This window comes from Toxorhynchites rutilus, chromosome 1 (assembly GCF_029784135.1).
Source record: "Toxorhynchites rutilus septentrionalis strain SRP chromosome 1, ASM2978413v1, whole genome shotgun sequence".
In the NCBI taxonomy this organism is placed as follows: domain Eukaryota; kingdom Metazoa; phylum Arthropoda; class Insecta; order Diptera; family Culicidae; genus Toxorhynchites; species Toxorhynchites rutilus.
This window is the reverse complement of record NC_073744.1, coordinates 33,399,234-33,420,970: the sequence shown is the minus strand read 5'-3', so window position 1 is coordinate 33,420,970 and position 21,737 is coordinate 33,399,234. Positions and strand designations below refer to the sequence as shown.

At 38.2% G+C, this 21,737-nt stretch overlaps 2 protein-coding genes across 4 annotated transcripts in view; both read right to left on the bottom strand.

Annotated features, from left to right (window-relative positions):
* The window catches only part of LOC129764827 (uncharacterized), a 576,657-nt gene that overhangs the window by 32,960 nt on the left and 521,960 nt on the right, over positions 1-21,737 (bottom strand). For all 3 annotated transcript variants that reach the window (XM_055764341.1, XM_055764359.1, XM_055764351.1), the window contains 2 exons: positions 568-659; positions 380-490 (listed from right to left, as the gene is read on the bottom strand). In XM_055764341.1, coding sequence (XP_055620316.1) covers positions 380-490; positions 568-659 — 203 coding nt within the window. The remainder of the gene's footprint in view (positions 1-379; positions 491-567; positions 660-21,737) is intronic.
* Positions 19,101-21,382, bottom strand: LOC129764815 (hexamerin-1.1-like). The gene has a single exon (XM_055764316.1). It carries the CDS (start codon positions 21,352-21,354, stop codon positions 19,216-19,218), a length of 2,139 nt encoding a protein of 712 aa, XP_055620291.1. The 5' UTR covers positions 21,355-21,382; the 3' UTR covers positions 19,101-19,215.

Sequence of the window (21,737 nt, the reverse complement as noted above, 5' to 3'; positions counted from 1 at the left end):
ACGCCACTGGAGGGGAAACAGGAACGGACAACAGTGGGAGGATGGGAGGGGAGGGAATGGGACAATTAAAATTATATTTATGAGCTTTGGGTATAATTATTTTTATCGTTATGATTATGGCACGTTGCCAGGATGCTCTGCAGGATTGCCGTAAGGGGTAGCGAACGTAGCTTGATTTGGTTAGTCCCGCTGAATAATGGTGTTTATTGATGTCGTCCGAAACCGTTGGCGCAGATTAAATTTTATCGAGTTTTAATTCGTTTGGGAAATTATGAAGTCTGATAACATTCAGATATTATTAATTTGGCAAGTGGGGAGAAAGGGAGATATTTCACTTTTTCCGAGCAATCAAAATTAAATCGTGTTTTTTTTTACTCACATCGACGGTGATACCGGAAACCGGAAATGTTCTCGCCGGAGGTGATTCCTTCGGTACGTATCGGTAAAACTCTTCCCCCTCGAAGTACCACCGAACGGAGTATAGTGATGCCTGGTTGGATGATGAGAGACAGGGATTGTTTTACAATTTGATGAGAGATAGGTAAAATAGCAATGAGCGATGCATACCTTTTCCAGCTCGAATTGGCACGACAATGTGGCGGCGTTTCCCACGATGACTGCATCCGGGACGAATATTTTCAAATCCTTAAGGCTAAGCACTGTAATGAAAGTAATAAAATAATGAATTAATGGCAGTATCCATTTACATTATTGCATTATTGCAGCATTGAAGTAGCTCCGATGAGTTGATCGATAGGGGTGGTCCTGAGATGGAATGTTTTACTTATATTGAGGCCATAAACTGTTTCTTACCACTCTGAATTTTATAATGCAAGATTCATTTTGCAAAATATATTCGGTTTTCGTTGAATGTAAATTGAGACAGAATGAAAATCACTTTCAAAAAATATTATACATTTATTATTATTCATTTGTGTACTATTTCAAAATGAAATCGAATTTAACAATAAAAATAATTAATTCATGAAAAAAAAAATTTTTCCGTCGTTTACTTTTATGAAAACGAAAGTTATGAATCGTTCATTTCGAGGGTTCGCATAACATTTTGTAGTGATTGTACAGTTTGCGATGAAGTTTTCCTCTAATTTACTCCGAACTTTGATTAGTTGTCTAAGAAAAAAGGTTCAAACGTTCACATGAGTTTAGGGGTTACGCTAGGCTAGAAATTAACGTGCTGGCATTAGAACTTACTGAAATATTTGCAAAGTTATGGAAGATTTTCTAAAACACTACAAAAACTTTTTTTTAAATCGATGCAAAAAATTCAATTTTTTTTTTTTGTTACAGCAACAAATTAGATTTGCACAGAAATTATTGGAGTTTTCAAAACTATCTTTCGGTCTGTGGCGCATGCATTATTTCTTGAATTATTCATCATCTAAGTAGAAAGAGTAATTCTTTACATGAACAGTATAGAAATCAAATGAAAGCTGTTCGATAAAGTTAATTGGATTTGCTCCTATCGATTTTTCAGTTACAGTATTTGAAAAATCACCTAAAAAATAGAATTCGCACTCTGTGCCAATGAAAATGGTTATCTCTAATTTTCGAACGGGACTTTCTTAAAATTGTTAATTTCTACGAAAAATTGTCATATGAAAAATATCAGTTCAATCAAACCTAATTTACTAACGCTGCACAGCCGTCATAGAGTTTTTTTGGAAACCAAAAAATCACTCAAAGTGTATAAGACTTCGGTGCTTAAAATAATTGGTGCCAAATGTCTTGAAATCGCATGTACTGGACTTACTCTCAAAAAAAAACATTTTTTTTTTGGTAAAAATCGGCTTTTCAGATGAAAAATTGCGACAGTTGGAAATAAAATCCGATTGAACTGAAATTTTGTATAAGGTTTTTTTTGCGAGAATCAACATTTTACAGGAAGTCCTGTTCGAAAATTTGAGATGACCATTTTCATTGGCACTCTTCACCCAAACTAGCGTTGACAGAAAACATTTCATCTTCGATAGAAAAAATACTTTTTCGTGTGCTGAAGGGTGGAATGAACGAATGAAAGCGCCTTTTCAAAAAGCTTTAAAATGTTTATATGTATCGGACCAGACATTTCTCTCTTTCAGGCTGAATGTCAGCATGGGATTGTACCCAAAAAAAAGTCCAAACAATGTCAACGAGGATCGAACCAAGGACGGCTGAAATGAAAGGCTTTTTTACACGACCTGCTTTCCACGTAGTCACTGGTGTTGTTTCATAAATACGTGATAATATTACACCTTATTATAGAATAAAGTTGGAAAGTGTTTTCTAAAAAATAAAAAGGAAAGCATAAACGTGAATCTATATCCTCCTGGGTCTGGACCGTGTATGTGGCAAAGTATGCGAAAAGCTCCAATGCGTGCTTATTTGCGATGTGTCTCTTGTTTAGCTCGCTCATATTGCTCTCATGTTGCTATAGCACATACAGGTCGGACTCGATTATCCGGAATTTTAAACTCGATTATCCGGAGTATTTTATTTTATTTTTTCTTATTTTTAGATCGGAAATTTTGAATAATCAAAATGGGTATCAAATGAAAGGGCTTGACTAGTGGAACAGAATTGTTTATGAAAAATGCAAATCCAAAATGACCGCCACCACAAGATGGCGCCAAATATATTTTTTCATAACCCCATCAATATGGGAATCAAATGAAAGGGCTTGACTAGTAGAAAACAGTTATATATGAAAAATTAAAATCCAAAATGGTCGCCACCACAAGATGGCGCCATATATATTTTTTTCATAACCCCATCAATATGGGTATCAAATGAAAGTACTGGACTGGTAGATCATTGCAAATCCAAATCCAAGATGGCCGCAGCTCTCAAGTGAACAATTACTTTTTAATGGTTTCATTCAGCTTGACCTGACCTGTATGTATGTTTGAGTGTTTGTAGGGTTGTCCCACATTAATTGAAATTTGACCCCGTTTCTGATCACTGATTGATCTGAAATTTGGAACATACCTTTTATTCTACTGTCATTATAAAACTGCGTATTCCATGATCATCAAAATATTCCTAACAAAGTTAGGTAAAAAATAAAAATTAAAAAAATATGTATTGTTTATTATGTTTTGTGTTCTCCAAGTCAAGCCATTCAGTCATATTTTAGCGACGGCCAAATTGAATTTTTCAAGATCATAGAATACGCGGTTTTATAATGACAGTAGGATTGAAGGCGTCTTCCAAATTTCAGATCAATCAATCAACAGGAACGGGGTCAATTTTCTATTAATGTGAAACAACCCTACAAACGTTCAAACTTACATACAAACAGGCCAAGTTTCATTCAGCCATTTAAAAAGTAATTAGTTATTTTGGGAGTGCGGTCATCTTGGATTTGGGTTTCTCATGATTTACTATATTCTACTGGTCGAGCACTTTCATTTGATAAGGTTTTCAAAAATATATACGGCGCCATTTTGTGGGGGCGGCCATTGTGAATTTACATTTTTCAAAAAATAACTGTGTTCTACTAGTAAATCCCTTCCATTCGATATCCATGATGGGATTGATGGGATTCTGAGAAAATATGAAATCCGCCATTTTATAGCGGCCGCAATCTTCGATTTACATGTTTTATAAATCATTGTGTTCTACTAGTCAAGCCCTTTCATTCGATACCCATATTGATGGGATTTTGAGAAAATATGCACATAATCCATTTGTAGTGGCCGTCATTTTGGATTTTCAATATCATGGAATACGCAGTTTTATAATGACACCAGAGATAAAGATGTGTTCCAAATTTCAAATCAATCGGTCAACGGGAAGAGGGTTAAATTTCTATTAATGTGATACAGCGCTACAGGCAAAGCTACAAAGTCACAAAGTCACAAACATACAAACGGGTCAAGCTAGATAAAACCGTTTAATAAATAAGTACAAAACATACTTATATTACGTTTACGGAGAGAAAATTCTTTTTTTTTATGATTCGATTATCCGAAGTGAAAAAAAAATCAATACTCCGGATAATTGAGTCCGACCGGTATTAGGTTGGGGAATAAATTATCCTTTATTTTCTCGTTTCTAGTAAAAAAAATCTTTTGTTATTTTTTGTTTGTTCCATTCAGTTGTGAGTTATAGGGTGTTAACAATGGAGGTCTACAAAGAGAAATTTCAATAAATTTCACACTTTTTATTTTATAAATGCGAAAATCTAAGCCAGGCCTCTGAAATGGTGATTGATGTATCTGCTACTGATACAACAGTAAAATACGCGCAATTTTTTTTTCAAAATTTTTAAATCTCTACTGTCAACAAATGGGTCGTTTGACGCAAGCGATTGACCAGAATCGTTCAGAATTGGCCATCTGAAGAGGCGCTGTATTCCATCAGGACAACGCAAGGCCACACAATTCCTTTTTCTCGCATTGGAAAATTTGCAGAGTGATAAGAAATTGGGATCAAGAGAAGATTGTAAAAATCTATTGCTATGGTTTTTCGCTAATAAGAACCAAGACCTCTATGATAGAGACATTATGAAGCTACCTTTAGAATTTTCCAACAAAACCGTGTATATTTGACGCAAATCGGACAATCCAAAGCATATTAAAAATAGTTTTTAATATCACCCAAAAATAATGGATTACTTTTTCCCCAACATAATATATCATACAAATGATATGCCAGTACGAGGGAGTAGCAAACTTTCTGTTATGCTCATCGAATGTTATAAATCGGGATGCCAAAAATGTACTTAAAATGAATTTTGAGTGTAGTGCGTATGATGCAGGAATAAACAATCGCTCTCTACCAGACGGACTCAAAACCGACACGTAGTCTCCTTTTATCCAGCCTCTACTTTGGATTTAAAGTTGCGAACAAACTTGCACTGCGATATGCGATATGTTCCTTCAATGGCGCACTAGCGATCCTTCGAGTGTTCCCGTTGCCCGAGTGTTTTAATGAATTCAGACAATTTCCCATAAACACATCGAAGGAGTTACTGGAGTTAGATTAATGTTGCGAGGCATTAATCAGCCTCGACTTTGTGATGCACATGATTGATTGATTCCACAATCATGAAGGAAAGTGCAGAGCCGAGGACGTTTTGATTCCCGATGATTCCTCTCTGCTTGATATTTGATTTAAAATTCGTGCAATGAATATCAGGAAAGCCCAACGTCAGACATAGAGAGTCATAGGCATAAACCTTGATTTTTGACGTAGAACTACGTCTTTCAGGAAGGGTGCCTAATCATAAAACAGGTCACGTTTTTATGAAATAAAGTTAACGTTAATAACTATTTTCACTGTGAACGAATTCTCATGATTTGCATACCAATCGTAACGGAAATTTTCTAAGATTTGTTTGCTATGCTATACATTACAATTCGCTAATCTCTAAACGGTTTAAATTCCCGAAAACTGGATGAACTTCCTTTTTTCCCATACTTTTGTTCTGCCGATTTGTGTGATAACCTTACCCATATTTAAAATGCTAGTAACTCGAACATTTCTTAACAAATCGGAAAGATGTTTGCATGAATTGATAGGAAATATTTCTACGTATTCATCACAATTAATAAAATGTTATTTTCCATGAGATGAACAATTGAATAACTGAAAAAAGTCAAGCGTTATCTATACGCCCTAACCGCCAAGTTTTGATTGGCCCGATTCACCATTTCCCCAACACAGACTTCAAAATCGATGTACCTGTGGAAACCCGCTTTGCAAATATACATGCAAATCGGGGGTATTTTTGTTCCGACCGAGCTGTGTTTCCTTAACACGGACTTCAAAATCGATGTACCTGTGGAAAACCGCTTTGTAAATATACATTCAAGTCCGGGGTTTTTTTTTTTTGATGTTGAGTACTTCTGCACTCGCTTGTCGTTGTGCAGACCGGAATATGTTTCCCTAAAACGTACTTTTAAACTAAGAAGCCTGGGAAAATCGTCATTTCAGATAGTAGAGGTGATTGAACTTTCGCGGTTCGAGAACTACGTAAACATGAGATGTAAAATAATTTCAGAGAGATATATAAAATACAATGATCGTTTAACAATTCTTCCGTTCACATATTTTGGTAGTCCTAGGCATCATATCAAACGTAAAAGGACGTTCATCAATTTTATTTTTAACGAAGAACATTATGTATTACAATAGTTCCGATGCGTTCTAAAATAATATTCGAAGTGGTAAACAAGTGGATTGCATAATATAATTGCGTAGTTCTACGTCGAAAATATGTGGTCGTATCCTAGATACAATCCCTTACTATTTTTCTTTTCAGACAGTGTCGGAATTCGAACAGCTTCATAAAGGATGATTTTTCGAAAGGTTTGTATTCATTTTATTAAATATTACCCACATTCGAATAAAGTGTATTGACTGGAATACCGAAAAGTTTGGAAAACCATTTAATATTGAAACACCTTGATTTCAATTCGGAGTGGATTTTGTTTGCGTTCATCAGCGTATGGAATTTATGTTTAAAATGGTTAACTGATGTCCGCCATACTGTCTCCCAATACATGTTGCTGTTTTATCCTTACATACTAAAACTCTCAACCAGAAATTAGCACACATTTCTTCGATGAAAATGGATGAAAAATAATGTTATTATTCTTTGTACAATTTTAAGGCTTAACTCGGTTTTACTGTACCTTTCTTCCGATAATATTGTGGAAGTGCAGAGGAGTTTCTACCAAATTCGAAAGAAGAATTACGGCTCTGAGAATGAGTGTTTCCAATCCTCGAAATAACAATTGCTTACAATACCTCAATTCGAAAACGTGAAACGGTTCGGGCTCTCGTTCGAGAAATTCTTGTAGGCTCTTTCGTTTATGAGCCTTTGAAAGTGACTCAGGTTATTGAATTCCTTGCCATTAGGGCATATATTATTTGCTTTGAATGGTACCAATCCTGAAACCGAGCCCCCGTAGTAAAGTTCTTCCCTTATTGATTTTTTCATTTGTGAATGGATCACGAATTTCCACTCCCCTTTTAGGGGCGCGTTGCATTTCCGTCGAAATGATCCAATACTCCCGAAGAGCGGAGAGATATATTTCATCACCTTCATTTATAGCTTCGGAGCTGCCAGAACGACTTCTCCGGCTCCTTCCTTCCCCATTTTGGAAATTAGCTCACAGAAAACGACATCCCATAAATTCAAACCTACATTCTTCTTCGTTCCCCCTACCCACTCTCACCTTGTCGAAGAAAATTCTCGACACTTGGAAATAGCAACCTGGCAGGGAGCTGCTCCACTCGAAAGGTACCAACCACAAGACGATAACCGAAACTCCGGATCAGTTCTGTCTGCTCGGGCCAAAATCTAGCTATCTTTCAAGCAGAAGACGACGACATCCCGGAATGTTCCGTTCTGCTCTGCTGGCAGGATCGAAGTTCAATTTCGGAACATGATTGTGAGGGAGTGCGATAAGACGACATTTGCCGTATTTGCCGCTCTCTTGCTACCCTCCCGCATCCGCTTCCACCGATATCTTCTGCAGTGGTTAGTTAAGTTGCAGCATAACCAGGTGAAATTGATATATGTCCGATGCTCCACAGGGAGAAGAAATTTAAGCACTTTCAGCAAGGACGAATCGATGTTTTTTTTTGCGCCCTCTTCACATATATGTGTATAGAAACGGCCTCATTAGAAAGTGCGCTGTTCCACCTATAAATTCAGGATCGTTGAAAACAAATTAGATAACCTAAAATCGGACACCACGGTGTGAACCCCAACAGATTCTTGGCCTTCAATCGACTCGATGTGTTATTCTTCATACTTCAACAGCCGACTACCATAATGTCATCGCCGGTGCAAAGATTGAAATATGGCGAATATGAAATTGCAATTGTGCTTTTTGCAACATTTGCCGTCGACCATTCCACTGCGAATGAACCGAACGACCAGCCACACCCCCTCGCACCTTGCGTTCATCTTCCTATTTTCCGCAGCATCTCTATCCCGCGGGCCGAGCGCTTCTCGGGTGTGACATTTTACAGGATGATTAATATCCGATTCGAAATGAATTTTACCGCTTTGCTTTGGGGCTCAAAATAATGTATTTCATTTATTTCAATGAACAACGCCAATCGACTCCTGGTATCGGACGGTGACCGGTCCTTCGTGTCCTCAGCTCAGCTCAGTCAACACACAATTCGTTTTTTTTTTCTCTTATTTTTTACGTTGCTTCCTTTGTGTAGTAGCCCGATGAAAAGTGTGGGTGGTGAGGTCAGAGTTTAGAGCGACAGGAAATTATATCTGCAGCAGATGGCTTCGACGCTATGTAGGCGACCGGAATCACTGTTTTGCGAGCGACATTTCCATGAATGAGATGACAAAATAAATAAATCTGTTTGGCATTGAAACCGAGCGGGAGATAAAGCTCAGCGTTTCGTAACGAACGCTATCAGCTGTTGGATGCAAAACGTGCGGCGAGGAGTTATCAATTCTCTTGGGATTCAATTGTCTCCGGGCTCGGGTGTAGCCCGAATCAGCGAAGGCAACTTGAACTCGACCCTGGATTGCAGATTGGATTTTAATTTGAGTCCCAGTATGAACAAAAAAAACTTTAACAAAGTGTGGCAAAATTGACTCTGATTTATCACCATTCTACATTGCACAATTGCTCAGAAACAACTCTTAACGAAGTGACCTCGCCCTGCAGTCAATCGAACACTTATACTTCTCATAGAATCACCGATTTCTGCACAAACAAGCCTCATAGCCACAGGAAGGAAGCGAACCATCATCAGTCGGACTTCGGTGTGTTCGGGTCTGTTTGTCCGGCCAATTTCAGTAGGCCAAACAAGTGGAGACCGACATCCGGTACAGCCTCAACCGAAACCTGAGGCGCTCGACGCATACGCACACAAATTCCCATTGACAGCTGGGTAATAAACTATCGGCTTACTCCTTAATGCATAATAAAATATGTTCGGTAATATTCCAGAGGCAGAGCACGAATTCCAACTGTCGGAATGAAGCTGCTGCTGCTGCTACCTCATGATATGTTTTTGCATCATCTGGCACGGTAAACGAAAACCGATAACCTCCTAGCAAAACGAGAGCGATGCCCTGGCGCACCTTTGCGGGCACAAGTCCACACACACACACACACCTAGCAATTGCATCCAACATTGGCATGGGATGAAGTACGCATCTCGGCTGAATGCTGATCCTAACAATCAATGTGTTACGAAATAATGTGTGTCTGCTAGATGAAACAAACCGAGTTGGAGTCCGGGTTGGATGGACCAGAACAATCCGAGGATGCACTTCACTTGATTGGCATAAATCAGCGAAATTGCACAAAGAACATATCGAACGCAGCTTGAACAACAACAAGTACCGATGATTTGAGAAGGAAACAGTCACATGTATTCATTAAAAAAGTTGAATAGGTCAATAAGCGACCTTGAGTTGGCAAATTGTACACTTACTCGGCTGTCTTTAAATGCCACACGCCAGGGGTTTTCAAATGGAGCTCCGCGGGAAATTTGGAGCGGGAAATGGAGCAAAAAAGTCACAGGAGGGTTTTGTCCGAGACACGACCGCATAGTTGACGTAGGATTCCGTTAGGTTATCTGTTTATTTTGGATATGTTTGAAGAATGACATCGTTCAACTCTTTGATAATGATTTGGTGCCTCTAAAAAGGACCGTTTTGTTTAGTTGTTTGGTATTGTTGTCTGTTTTTACCGAGTGATGGTGATAGAAGGATGGTAAACAGTCGTTGGATGGTGCGTATCAGATAAAAGATACCGAAGTGGAACGAAGTGATGAAAACCGCCCTCTGTGATCGTAGACGAGATGCCTCCTGTGTTAGGTATAGATGAAATAAATAAATAAAGAACTCACCAATGTAATATAAGATAATTACCAATACCGAGCACAATTATAAATTTTTCTTATCAGGCTTTTCCCTCACTTCAAAATAAAAAAAAAACAGTAAAACCATGTTACTTTAATATAGAGAAAACATATTTGAAATGGAAAAGGTAATTTTTTTATAATTTTTACTTTCTGAGTGTTTATACAACCCAATGCATAATAAATGGACTAGCAACAACTAATACTATATGTAGAGCATATGGGAAATCACTTTTTCTAATATTTCTTCACTTTTCCAATTTTTCTCGCCATATAAAATTTCAAAAAAAACCAAACGACCCGTTCTCGATCAGAAACATACCTTGGTTTTTATTTATGAAAATTGAAATAAATCCTTTCATATATCAAGTCATTTATAACACAACTGCTTCCATTTTACACTTACACTTGTGCTAAATTTTTTACAATACAAGATCGGTCATTGATGTGAAATTTCACGAAGCAACCAACATTAAAGTTCCAAATTTAAATTTTATTTGCTAGAATTAATCGTATCACTCACCTTACTTGTTATATAAAAATGTCCCCTACTTTCGTGTATTTGCAATGTCGATTTCCTCCAGGCAGCTTGGTTTTGATGTCTTTGTTAGAGACCCGCCGCATGCGTCGTCGATTTCGACCAATCAGAAGTGGGTATTCCCGTTAGGATAGGGGTTGAGTTTTTTCAATTGTTCGATAGTTAGTTTCATGACATATATTATTTACTTCAATATAAAAAATTGTTATGGAGTGCCGAAATCGATTGACGCAAAAATTTCCTCAATCCAACATGAAATGACTGAGCAATAAGCGTTTGAAATTGGACAATTTTCACGATGTGCTCGACAATTTTCAATTTGTACCCCACCATGTTCCCGAAAGACGTAATCCTACGTCAAAAGGTTGAATACCACTGGATTAAAATATGCAGGTGGTCCGTCAAATGTTATTGTTATAAAAAGTGCTCTGCCATGAAAAAAATCTGAAAACACACCACCAAAATTCTATCATCATGGTTACTAACCGGTGGGTACAATAAAAATAAGCGGGTTACATCTATGATATAACTGCAACGTCGACGTTAGTAATCATTTGTTTGTATTGATAAACTATTGATAAAATGAGTGTAGGAAGGAAGGAAGGTATTGTATTATAGAGACTTTAAACTTTTGCAGTTCTTTCGTCTCCAGCCTTGAGAAAGGCCCTTTGAAAACTCTACTCTATTCTACTCCAGCGCTACCACCTCCGCCCTCTTGCCTTGAGAAAGGCACTCGATCCCTCGCCGTCCAGCCCGTCCAGCAACGATGTTGTCCAGTCGGTGTCCACACAAAGAATGATAAAATGAGTGTTGTGTTCGAACCCGCTTTTGTAGTCCGTGTTAGGAAAACACATTCCGGAGCACAAATGAATATGGATACAAAAGTATCACCGGCTTGTATGCAAAAAAAAAATCAACTTCAATTTGTCATAGTATAGAAGCGACTCTAAACCTGAAAGTTAACTCGCCTTTAGTATTGGTAGTGACGATTTCCCCAGGCTCCTCGATTTAGTAGCCCGTGTTGAGGAAACACATTCCGGTCTGCAGAACTGCAAGCGATTCTATTTCAGTCTCACTAATGCCCTGGATTAATGAAGGAAGGGGTGTGATAACTACTAACTGCTACTTTCCCAATTAATTTCTAGCTTTTAGTACATTATCTGTATTATTATCATGTTTAATCACAATGAAACCGTTTAACCTAAAAAGTTTTTTTTTCTACTTATTTTATTTTTTAGTTTTTAGGACATTACCTGTATCATTAGTATATTTCTCTACAATGAAACTGTTCAACAATTTTTTATTTTTTTATTTCTTACTTAATTTTTTTTTTTTTGAACATGTTTTCCTGTATTCACGAACGGTTCAATCGATCGTCGTTTCGAATTGATGACGAGTATAATTTCCGCTGGGTATTTCTAGAATAAAGAATCGATGCTTGCACCGAAAATGATGATGGTGTTGACCCATTCCAGCGTGACGTGACAACTCAAAACAGTGTTTTTTTCTCGTTTTCATGTACAGGGTTTTTCCATTTCGGGCTTCCGAAACTATACAGCCCTGCGCTAACAACCGTTTGACATAGCTGTCAACCAAAGCGTCATATCGTTAGTTGAATGTCTGCCATTTTACAATATGGATCGTTTTAGCATCGCACAACGTGTTAATTTTGTTAAATTATACTATAAAAATGATGAAAAACCGGCAAATGTTTTTCGAGCATTACGGACGGATTTTGGTCGTCATGGACGGCCTACAGAGCACACAAGTGCGTAAATTCGAACAAACTGGATCCGTAGCGGATATTGTGAAACCTGTGCATCATCGTAATGTGCGTTCGGCCGAAAATATTGCTGCTGTTGCTGCCAGTGTGGAGGATGACCCGAATGCTTCGATTCCACGGCGTGCTCAGCAATTGGGCTTGTCAAACACATCATTGTGGCGAATTTTGCATTTGGACTTGCACCTACATCCATATAAAGTCCAACTGGTACAAAAATTTGAGCGTGGTGACCATGGAATGCGTCGGGTATACGTCGATTGGGTGAACGAACAACAGCAGCAAAATGCTGAATTTTCGCATCAAATTTCCTTCAGCGATGAGGCACATTTCGAGCTCGGTGGCTATGTGAACACCCAAAATTCCGTATATGGGGCTCGGAAAATCCACACGTGATTGTTGAGAGGCAATTGCATCCGCCAAAAGTCACTATTTGGTGCGCATTATGGTCTGGTGGAGTCATCGGGCCGTATTTCTTTGAAAATGAGGATGGCGAGACGGTATCTGTGAATGGTGAGCGCTATGGCCGCATGTTGACCGATTTTTTTTTGCCACAAATTGAAGATATGGATACGGATGACATGTGGTTTCAGCAGGACGGCGCCACGTGCCACACAACACGACCGAACATGGCCATATTGCGAACGCAATTTGAGAGACGCATAATTTCGCGATTTGGTGATGCCAATTGGCCGTCTAGATCATGTGATTTGAACCCGCAAGACTTTTTTTTTGTGGGGTTATGCGAAAGACCGTGTCTATGCCAACTCTCCGCAAACTCTTGAACATTTGCAAGACAACATTCGTGAAGTTATGACCGAGATACCGCTCCATATGGACCGAAAAATCATCGAAAATTACCTGTTCCGGATCAAGGTGTGCGAGGAAGCCCTAGGTGGACATTTGAATGATGTTGTATTTCACACATAATGGCATAAACCAAACTTTAATTTGAAATAAAAGTTTCATCGAAATTCGAATTCTAAGTGTGTTTTATTTCAATTTACTTTCGGAATTTAAAGTTGGAAAATCCTGTATAAATCACACGATTTCCAAATAGTAAACGATATCAAAGTAAAATTAAGAAAATTATCTACAAGAATCTTTAGTTGGAGAATAGTTTACTGTTCAATTCGCTTGTTGCCAGCTGAATACTTTTGTGACGTGACAATACCTGTCTTTTTGCGGTTTCCGAATTTTGAATATTAATGTTGAATTTTCAGTTCCGTTTCAAAACATACAAATGAACTTTGTTCTATGATTTGTCAACAAAAGATGTACAGTGATTCCTGTATATTCAGTTCTTCAAAAAACTCGCAAGAACATTCCAAAAATCGGCATTCATTTTGTTACGTGAGAACGCGCTCTGTACGAAAAAACAGTCTCCACGTAGCGTTGTCACGTCACACAATCAACAAGTTGTATTAAATAAGCATTTCACCGTATTGTAGCAAGCTATATACAATTTTTTATGTGGTGACTTTTTTCTGGCTCTCTTCATTCTTGCGTTTTATCGGCATTCCGCGTTTTCACTGCTTCAAAAACAGAGAAGAAATATTTTTGACCTGTATGGAAAATAATTTCAATGTTTCTTTAGATTGTAAAACATTTTTATTTGGGAAAATTCAGGGTGGTCCTAAACCGACCTTCAATTTTTACATCGTGATTGTTCAACACGTTCACTCTGGCGCTTGCCATCAATGGCTAGCACAATCCTGGTTCATCGAGTGGCACTAACTACATGACTTTGACTTGGACGTTGGCTTTGATAGTAAACCGTTGACGTTTGCGTGTGTATTTGGATGTGTACTTTCTTTGTGTAACTCCACACGCGTTGCTCTTAAGCTAAGTTCTTACCACTCAAATATTATCCCCCTCGCTTGAACCTTTCTGCTCTTTATCAAACTTTATTCTCTTTTTCCATTATTCTTCGCCTACCCATGGATATATGCCAACGCTACCATTCACGATCGTTTTGTGGAATTTCATGCCATTTCTGGTCTTTTAGACCCGTTTCTAACCAACCGGAAGTCACCATCCTCGATTTTAAAATGACATCGGAATACGATATTCTACTTCCGTTGGTAAGACACCTACAACAAATACCCAAATCGTATGGGGTTTTCTTTTTTGTAATTCAATAGACGAATTTCAAGACAACTCGTCTTAGGAGTTGGCAGCACCATCTCAGATAGCAGTGAAACGTTGTGGGTGTAAAGACATGGATCATTTAAGCAACTTTGCGTACTTGAAATATTCAAAAAAGAATTAGACCACTTTTTGAAAAAAGTAAAAAAAAATTTCTTAATTTTTTATAAAAATGTATAACTTGAAAACTATGATACCTAAAAATGTCTTGTCAAAGGATGAAATGTAGGAAATTGTTTATATTTTCACAAGAAAATACCAAAAAAAAATTGGAAAAAAATTCGCTGAATAAAAAGTTATTTTAAAATATAAAATTCTTTATTCTCAAAAACGTTTTTTTCAAATTCCCAAAAATATATACATGAATAGCCCTTACAATTTCCAACAAGTCGTCCATTCATCGGAAGATGGGCACTTTTACAAAGAAAAAGTTTTTCTAACAACTTTTCATGTTTTCATTGAAAAAAATACAACTTATCCTAATTTTGTTTAAAGTCAAGATAGCGATATATTGTATTCTACAAAGTTTTAGATCTTATTAAAATATGAACTTTTGTCGAAGACGTCAACTATTTATCTTTTATAGTTTTTGGAATATAATTCATTTTGCATGAAGGCTCCTGAAAAATAATAGTGGTTTGCTCGTAACATTTTTGTATGTAAATTCTCACGTTTGACATGTCCTTGACATGTTTCTAAGCCGAGAAAAGTTAGCAGAGTACTGAAAATGCGATAATTTATACATAAAAATGTAAAGAATTGAACATTAATAGTATTTTTCAAAGAAAAAATGTAAAAGTTGTTGTTCGAAAAACCTTTTCCATTTAAATGTGCCCATCGTTCAATGTATGGAAAACTTGTTGGAAATTTTAGGGACTATTTATAATTTTTTTTCGGGATTTTAAAAACAAATGTTTTCGAAAAAATGAATTTAAATTTTTTTTTTCCAAAAAAATTTGACAATTTTTAATGAAGACCTCAAACATTTCCTATATTCCCTTCTTTGACTAAAATTTTGTAGGTCTAATAGATTTTTTTGTAAGGTTTTTTTTAATTTCTTGTTTTTTTCAACTTTTCTTTCGAAAAATCTTAATTTAAAAACTATGAAATCTTCAAAAAGTTGGTTAGAGAATGAAATGTAGGATATTATTTAGCTTTTCATTAAAAAATATCAAACAAATTTTTGGAAAAGAAATTCATTGAAAAAAAAAATTGAAAATTTAAATTCATTTTTCTCGAGAACATGTGTTTCTAAAATTCTGAAAAATGTGGATATAAATAGCCATTAGAATTTCCAACAAGTAACCCATACATCGGAAGATGGGCACATTTAAATGGAAAAAGTTTTTCAAACAACAACTTTTTAATTTTTTTCTTTTAAAAATGTAATGTGATTCGTAACATTTTTATGTATAAATTATCGCAATTTACATGCTCTGCTAACTTTTCTCTATTCAGAAACATGTCAAGAACATGTCAAATGTGAGAATTTACATACAAAAATGTTACGTGCTAAACATAATTTTTGCTCTGCTAACTTTTGTCTATTTAGAAACATGTCAAGAACATGTCGGATGTGAGAATTTACATACAAGAATGTTACGAGCAAAACATATTTTTTTTCAGGAGTCATATTTCATACAAAAATGACTTGTATTCCATAAATTATGAAAGATAGAAAGTTGACGTCTTCGACAAAAGTTCATATCTTAATAAGATCTGAAACTTTGTTGAATACACTATGTCGCTATCTAGATTTTAAACAAAATTAGGATTGGTCGTATTTTTTTCAAAGAAAACATGAAAAAGATGTTGTTAGAAGAACTTTTCCCTGTAAAAATGTGCAATACGTTTTTGAAAAACATTAATATTTTTCAGCGAATGTTTTTGGTATTTCTTTTTTGAAAATTTCAACAATTTCCTACATTTCATCCTTTGACAAAAATTTTGTAGGTATCATAGTTTTGGCTTTTTCCAATAAGTAGTCTAATTCTTTTTCGAATATTTCAAGTATGCAAAGTTGCCTCAATGATCCATGCAAATAAAGTCTGAATAACCTTGTTTTCGTATTTTTTTGCATAAATTTGGCTTGAAAAAAAACTTATAATCATATATAACCAATTTTCACCCTCATCTCCTTTTTCCATCGCGATATATGTATTTTTATATAAACGATACCAAATAATTGATTCGTCGTTCGTTTTTTAAACAGGACGTATTTATTTACGTTGTTTAATGCCTATTATTCCAATCACACTCATGCTCGGAATGCAAAATAATAGTCATGCTATTGTCGTCAATCCTGATAAAAAACCGATTGAAGACCACGTGTGTAGATCCAATGCGCCACAATTACTTTAATTATTAGGAACATCATTACTCATTTTGAATTAATATTTTAATATTATGCGGTTGGAGGAGACGAAACAAACAAAAGAGTGCCCTCGAAAGATTCTTATGTTTGTCGTTTGATGAATTGGCGCAGTCAGGACAACGTCATTCTAGGATGTCTTGAGCTGTGTCAATAAACCATGGTCAACATATTCGCAAAGGTAGAGAGCGAACGACTGTGATTCCTTTGAGACAATCAACAGAAGCGGTTCGAGGAATGATAGCAAGACGCTATCATGAGTAACACCTACACAGCCTTTGTTCGAACGACAGCACGTGTGTTCAAACAAAATAAATGCAATCTTTAATGAGCTCTATTACAAAATTACACGTATTTCGTCAAACATGTTGCTGGATGTATACATGTTTTATAGAAGAATCGTTAAGTTCGGACTGTTTTCTAGGTATTTAAACAACATCGAGTAATGATTTTCATCCAAATTTAAGCAATTTAAAATTATTTTCGTGTCTGCTAATCTGATACAGATTAAATTGCTCCACGAATACGGATTACTTATTTTTAAGTTTATTTTGCGCCGAGGCAAGGTTGCTAAATTTCATAGCACGAATGATCAGATTTCTGAATGCAAAATACGAATCCTGAGATCCGATCGATCCGGTCCATTTCTCTGTACATCATAGATCTCATCTCCATCTTCACATCACACTCAGGTTCGGAAAGTTCCCACGGTCCAATGCAATACACGGTCAAATCCTCACGTATCTGCTCGATATCCACGTGGAATCTATTCTTCATCGATCATAATCAATTAATTTTATAGATCGTTGAAACAATTGAACACACATGTATTGCAATACATGTATGTACATGTATTGCAATACATTAGTTATTTTTTATTCAACAGTCAAAATATTCATTAGAAGTAATTTATATGGCAGAACAACGTTTGCCGGGTCATCTAGTCTATCTATAAAATATTCTTGAACTTTCACTCAAACATCGTTTAATTTTGTGTGTTCCATACATGAAAACGTCAAAAAAATGCTTGTGTTGTATCAGAATATTATCACGTCACGCTGGAATGAATCGTATAATTTGCGTGACGTGACAACGACTTCTTGAGACAGTTGATACACCTCTATTTGTGGACCGATCGTCACCAAATTTTGTGGGTTGTTGGCCCTCATTGTTTGCTTAGAGAAAAGGTTTGAATAAAATTTAAAAGAATGATTTATTATTGTGACGTTGCAACGCTTACGCTTGAAGCGTTACCTGTTCTTCAAATGTCATTCAATGGATCATAGACATTGAATTTTAGTTGAGCAAGTGCAGAGATATCTCAAGGAACCTAAAAATACTGAAAACCTAAAATATTTTAAATATAAGTATATAGTTATTCAAACTCGTCTCTCTCAAAGGTTGGCGCATAAAAATCAAATTCGTTTCAAGGAATTTATGATATAACTAGTGCTAGTGCTTGAATAGCACTACGTTTTCAATTTTCTCTTAAAACTAAATTTGAAATTTGGGCCTTTGGTGCATAACCTCATGGAATGGGCCTTTTTCATACCATTAGGTGTAGAGTTTTTGTGTACAATTGAATCGCCCATAAGCGTTGTTGATTTTATACATTGTTAAAGAAAAATAGTGGTGGTGGTGGAAGTAAATGTCTAGAAGAAAAGATACATACTACCAATACAGACACAAGTGACGTATGTCGTTCTTACGAGAACAATAATGAATCATGTATCAACCATCTTCAGTTGTTTCTATAAATCCACGCAAACCGTTCTATCCTTTTCAGGGCCACTATCCAGTTCAAAAGAGTTTTCTGCATTTCCTCGTATCAATTATAATTCAATACTCATGCTCATCCACTCACACATGCACCCATAATTCACGAAACAGTCCCAAAATATTGACGAATAACTACACTTCAGTCTGCGGATGTAAAGGCAAAAAATATTGAAAATCTGTCATTGATGTTAAAGTCTGCATTCCTTCAACTAAGAGAAACAATCGGTCAACGGTGATCTCAGTTTACATCGACAGCATTGCGCTCATAACTTTCATTCCAATATGGATACCATGCATCATCAGCTTCACATCCATACGTTATTTGTTCGCATAAAACTTCTCCCCGGATTGTCCCAACTCAGAAAGAAGGGACCAATAAAGTTAACCGGAACTAAGAAACGGACCCGCTGGCTGTAGAACGAACGCTCCCGTTTGATTCGTTTTATTTAACATCACCAAACAAACAGACAAGTAAGCTAACAACTGAGACCCGGCCCTTGTTTCTCGCGTGGATGGTGTGTAATTTCACATTGTAAATATATTCGTGTGTATGTCATCATTTGCTTGCCTGCGAGGGAATTCACCCCTGCGACGAGAGTACATTTAGATCGAAACGAAATAAATACCGATTTCAATCACGATACAATTGGCAGTCAGATATTCGATTTATTCTCTGTGTGGCACATAACGTTCAGCGGCGAAAAAACAAACAAACAAACAAACTACAAGCTTCGAGTCCTTTTTCTAGTGCACGGCGTTGATTTCCTTCTCGTTCTTGTTGTAGATCAGCGTGTCGTAGTAGTACATGTTCGGGGTGAACCAGAACTTCTCGTCGATCTGACGATCGAACGGATATCCGAATGGCAGCGAGTCAACATAGCGCGCACCGGTACCGACACCGCAGTTGATCGTGTAGTCGTAGCCTTGGTGCTGGGGTGTGTTCGGTGCGTGATACGGGGACACGATGAAGTACAGCTGGTAGGCCATACCGCCCTTCTTACCCTTCGGCAGCATCAGACGGGACGGGAAGCCACAGTGAGCCTCGGTCATATCCAGTGGGAACTTCTTCTCGCCGTTGGTCGCAGCCATCACCCATTTGTACAGGTCGTAGTAGCTGGTGCGGTCCTGAACGTACAGCGAGAATTGGCTCGAGTCACGCACGATAGTGTTCTTGCCGTTTGCGAGTTCCGTCTGGAAGACGTCCAGCAGAACGAAGTTCTTGCGGTTCTCGTTTATTCCGTAGACGTGGCCGTACTGGTTGTACTTCGGTCCCAGATACACACGGACGACAGCTCGCTGAGCCTTATCCGCGTACACGTTCAGTTTGAGGTTGAATGGCATATGGTTCAGACGCCACTGGCGAGCCTTGATCAGGAAGCCCTCGCCCTGGTGGTGGGTGATTCTTCCGGTTTTCCTCAAGTTGTTGCCCTCGATGTTGGTATCGTCTTGTACCTCCACATCTACGGCGTTGGTAATGTCGGCATCGAAACGGTCGAAGTAGGTCACCAGTTTGTCCACATCCACGGATTCAATCTTGACGCCTGGGAAGTTGAGCTCGTCGTAGGTGTAGTGTTGCAGGTGATTCTTGAATTCCCAGTACCAGTGCATGATACGCTTGTACATCTGGTAGAACATTGGGTCACGCAGAGAGGTCTCGTAGTGCTCCAGCACTCCTGGAATCACCTTGTGGGTATCGAGATGATCCATGGATGCGCCCAGGAGATTACGAGCAATATGGCCAACGTATTTGTAGTAACGATTGTTCACACTATCCGGGTTGCCCTGGATCAAATTGCCGAGGTACTCAACAGATTCCGGTCTAGTCAGATCGATGTGACTACCATCCTGGAGGGTAACGTAGCCCTGATCGATAGCCTCGCGAATACGGTGCTCGATGTCGACCATTTCGTCGATCTGGTTGTAGTTGTCCGCGGTGTAGATGTTGTAGTAGTTGTCACGCGCCGGGAAGTTTTGTCCATTGTAGTAGTGCATGTCTGGATAGTAACCGGTGCGGATCGGCTTGTACCAGGAGAACTCCGGGATAGCTCCGAGGTCGTTGGACAGGCGTTCCAAGTAGTAGCGGGCAAGCAATTGCTGGTGTTTGAACAGATACAGTTCCCCACGACGGTCCTTGTAGAGGCCATATTCCTTGCCACCCATCCAGAACGGATAGTCAGCGTTGAAGTAGTAGTAGTAGGTGTTCAGGCCAATATCTTCGGTGTAGTAGGAAACCTTCTGATCGGGGTTGGTGTGAACGTACCAGCCAGTGTAGTTCGCTGGGATGACGACCGAGTAGACGTCATCAACCTTCTTGGTGCCGTAGAAACCCTGCATTTTGTACTGGGTAGCCCTCTGGATGACTTCGCTGTTGAAGAAATAGTTCGGGTAGATTTCGTACGGAGCGGGTAGCTCTAGGCCGGCCATATCATTGCGGTGAAGCAGTGCTACGGTGGTTGCGTATATCCACAGTCCTTCGTTCACGTGGAAACGGGCCCAGGCAACCGATTTGTAGAAAGTGTCCCAATCGTTGGCGTAGTAGAACACATGGAACAACGCAATAGCCTGCTCGCGGTGATGTTCGTGGAAAATGCTGAAAGTGTCATCCATTTGCAGCATTCCGTGTCTATACATCTGGAAGAATTCCTTCACAGCATCGGCGTTCTTGTAGTGGTCGTAATTATCCTGGATCTTGTACTGCTTCGCCACATTCCACTGTTCGTTGTGCACCTCATGCTGTTGGACATGCTGGAACAACTCGAGCAGTTGACGCTGCTTGACCAGGAAATTCTTGTCCGCGTACTTGATCTTATCATCAGGAACCACGACGTATCCAGCAGCCAAAGCTGCGAAAGCCACCAACGCTACCAATGTGATCGCCTTCATGTCGAAACGACTTGTGATGTACCTTCACCGGCCAGCAGTTGCCTTTTATAATCCACCTGTATCGATGGATTATCACGCGCGCTTCGGACACAGTTATCGCGTTGCCAGCCGACCCTTTTGCCCCTCGAGGTGGGCAGCCTGAACCGGGTGGATAGAACCGTAAAGGGCACTTGTGAATACATGATTGTAAAAACACCGTTGAAGATAATTGACTCAACATTCGCTAATATGATTTTATTCACCCGGCGACGTTATCAAGTTCGAGCTGTTTTCGAAGCTAACTGATAAATTACGTATAGGTGCTCTTTGATGTTTAAAATGTTACATTTCGTTAATCGCTCTCGCCACATTGTATGCCTTTATCACTCTAATATTAAGTGAAA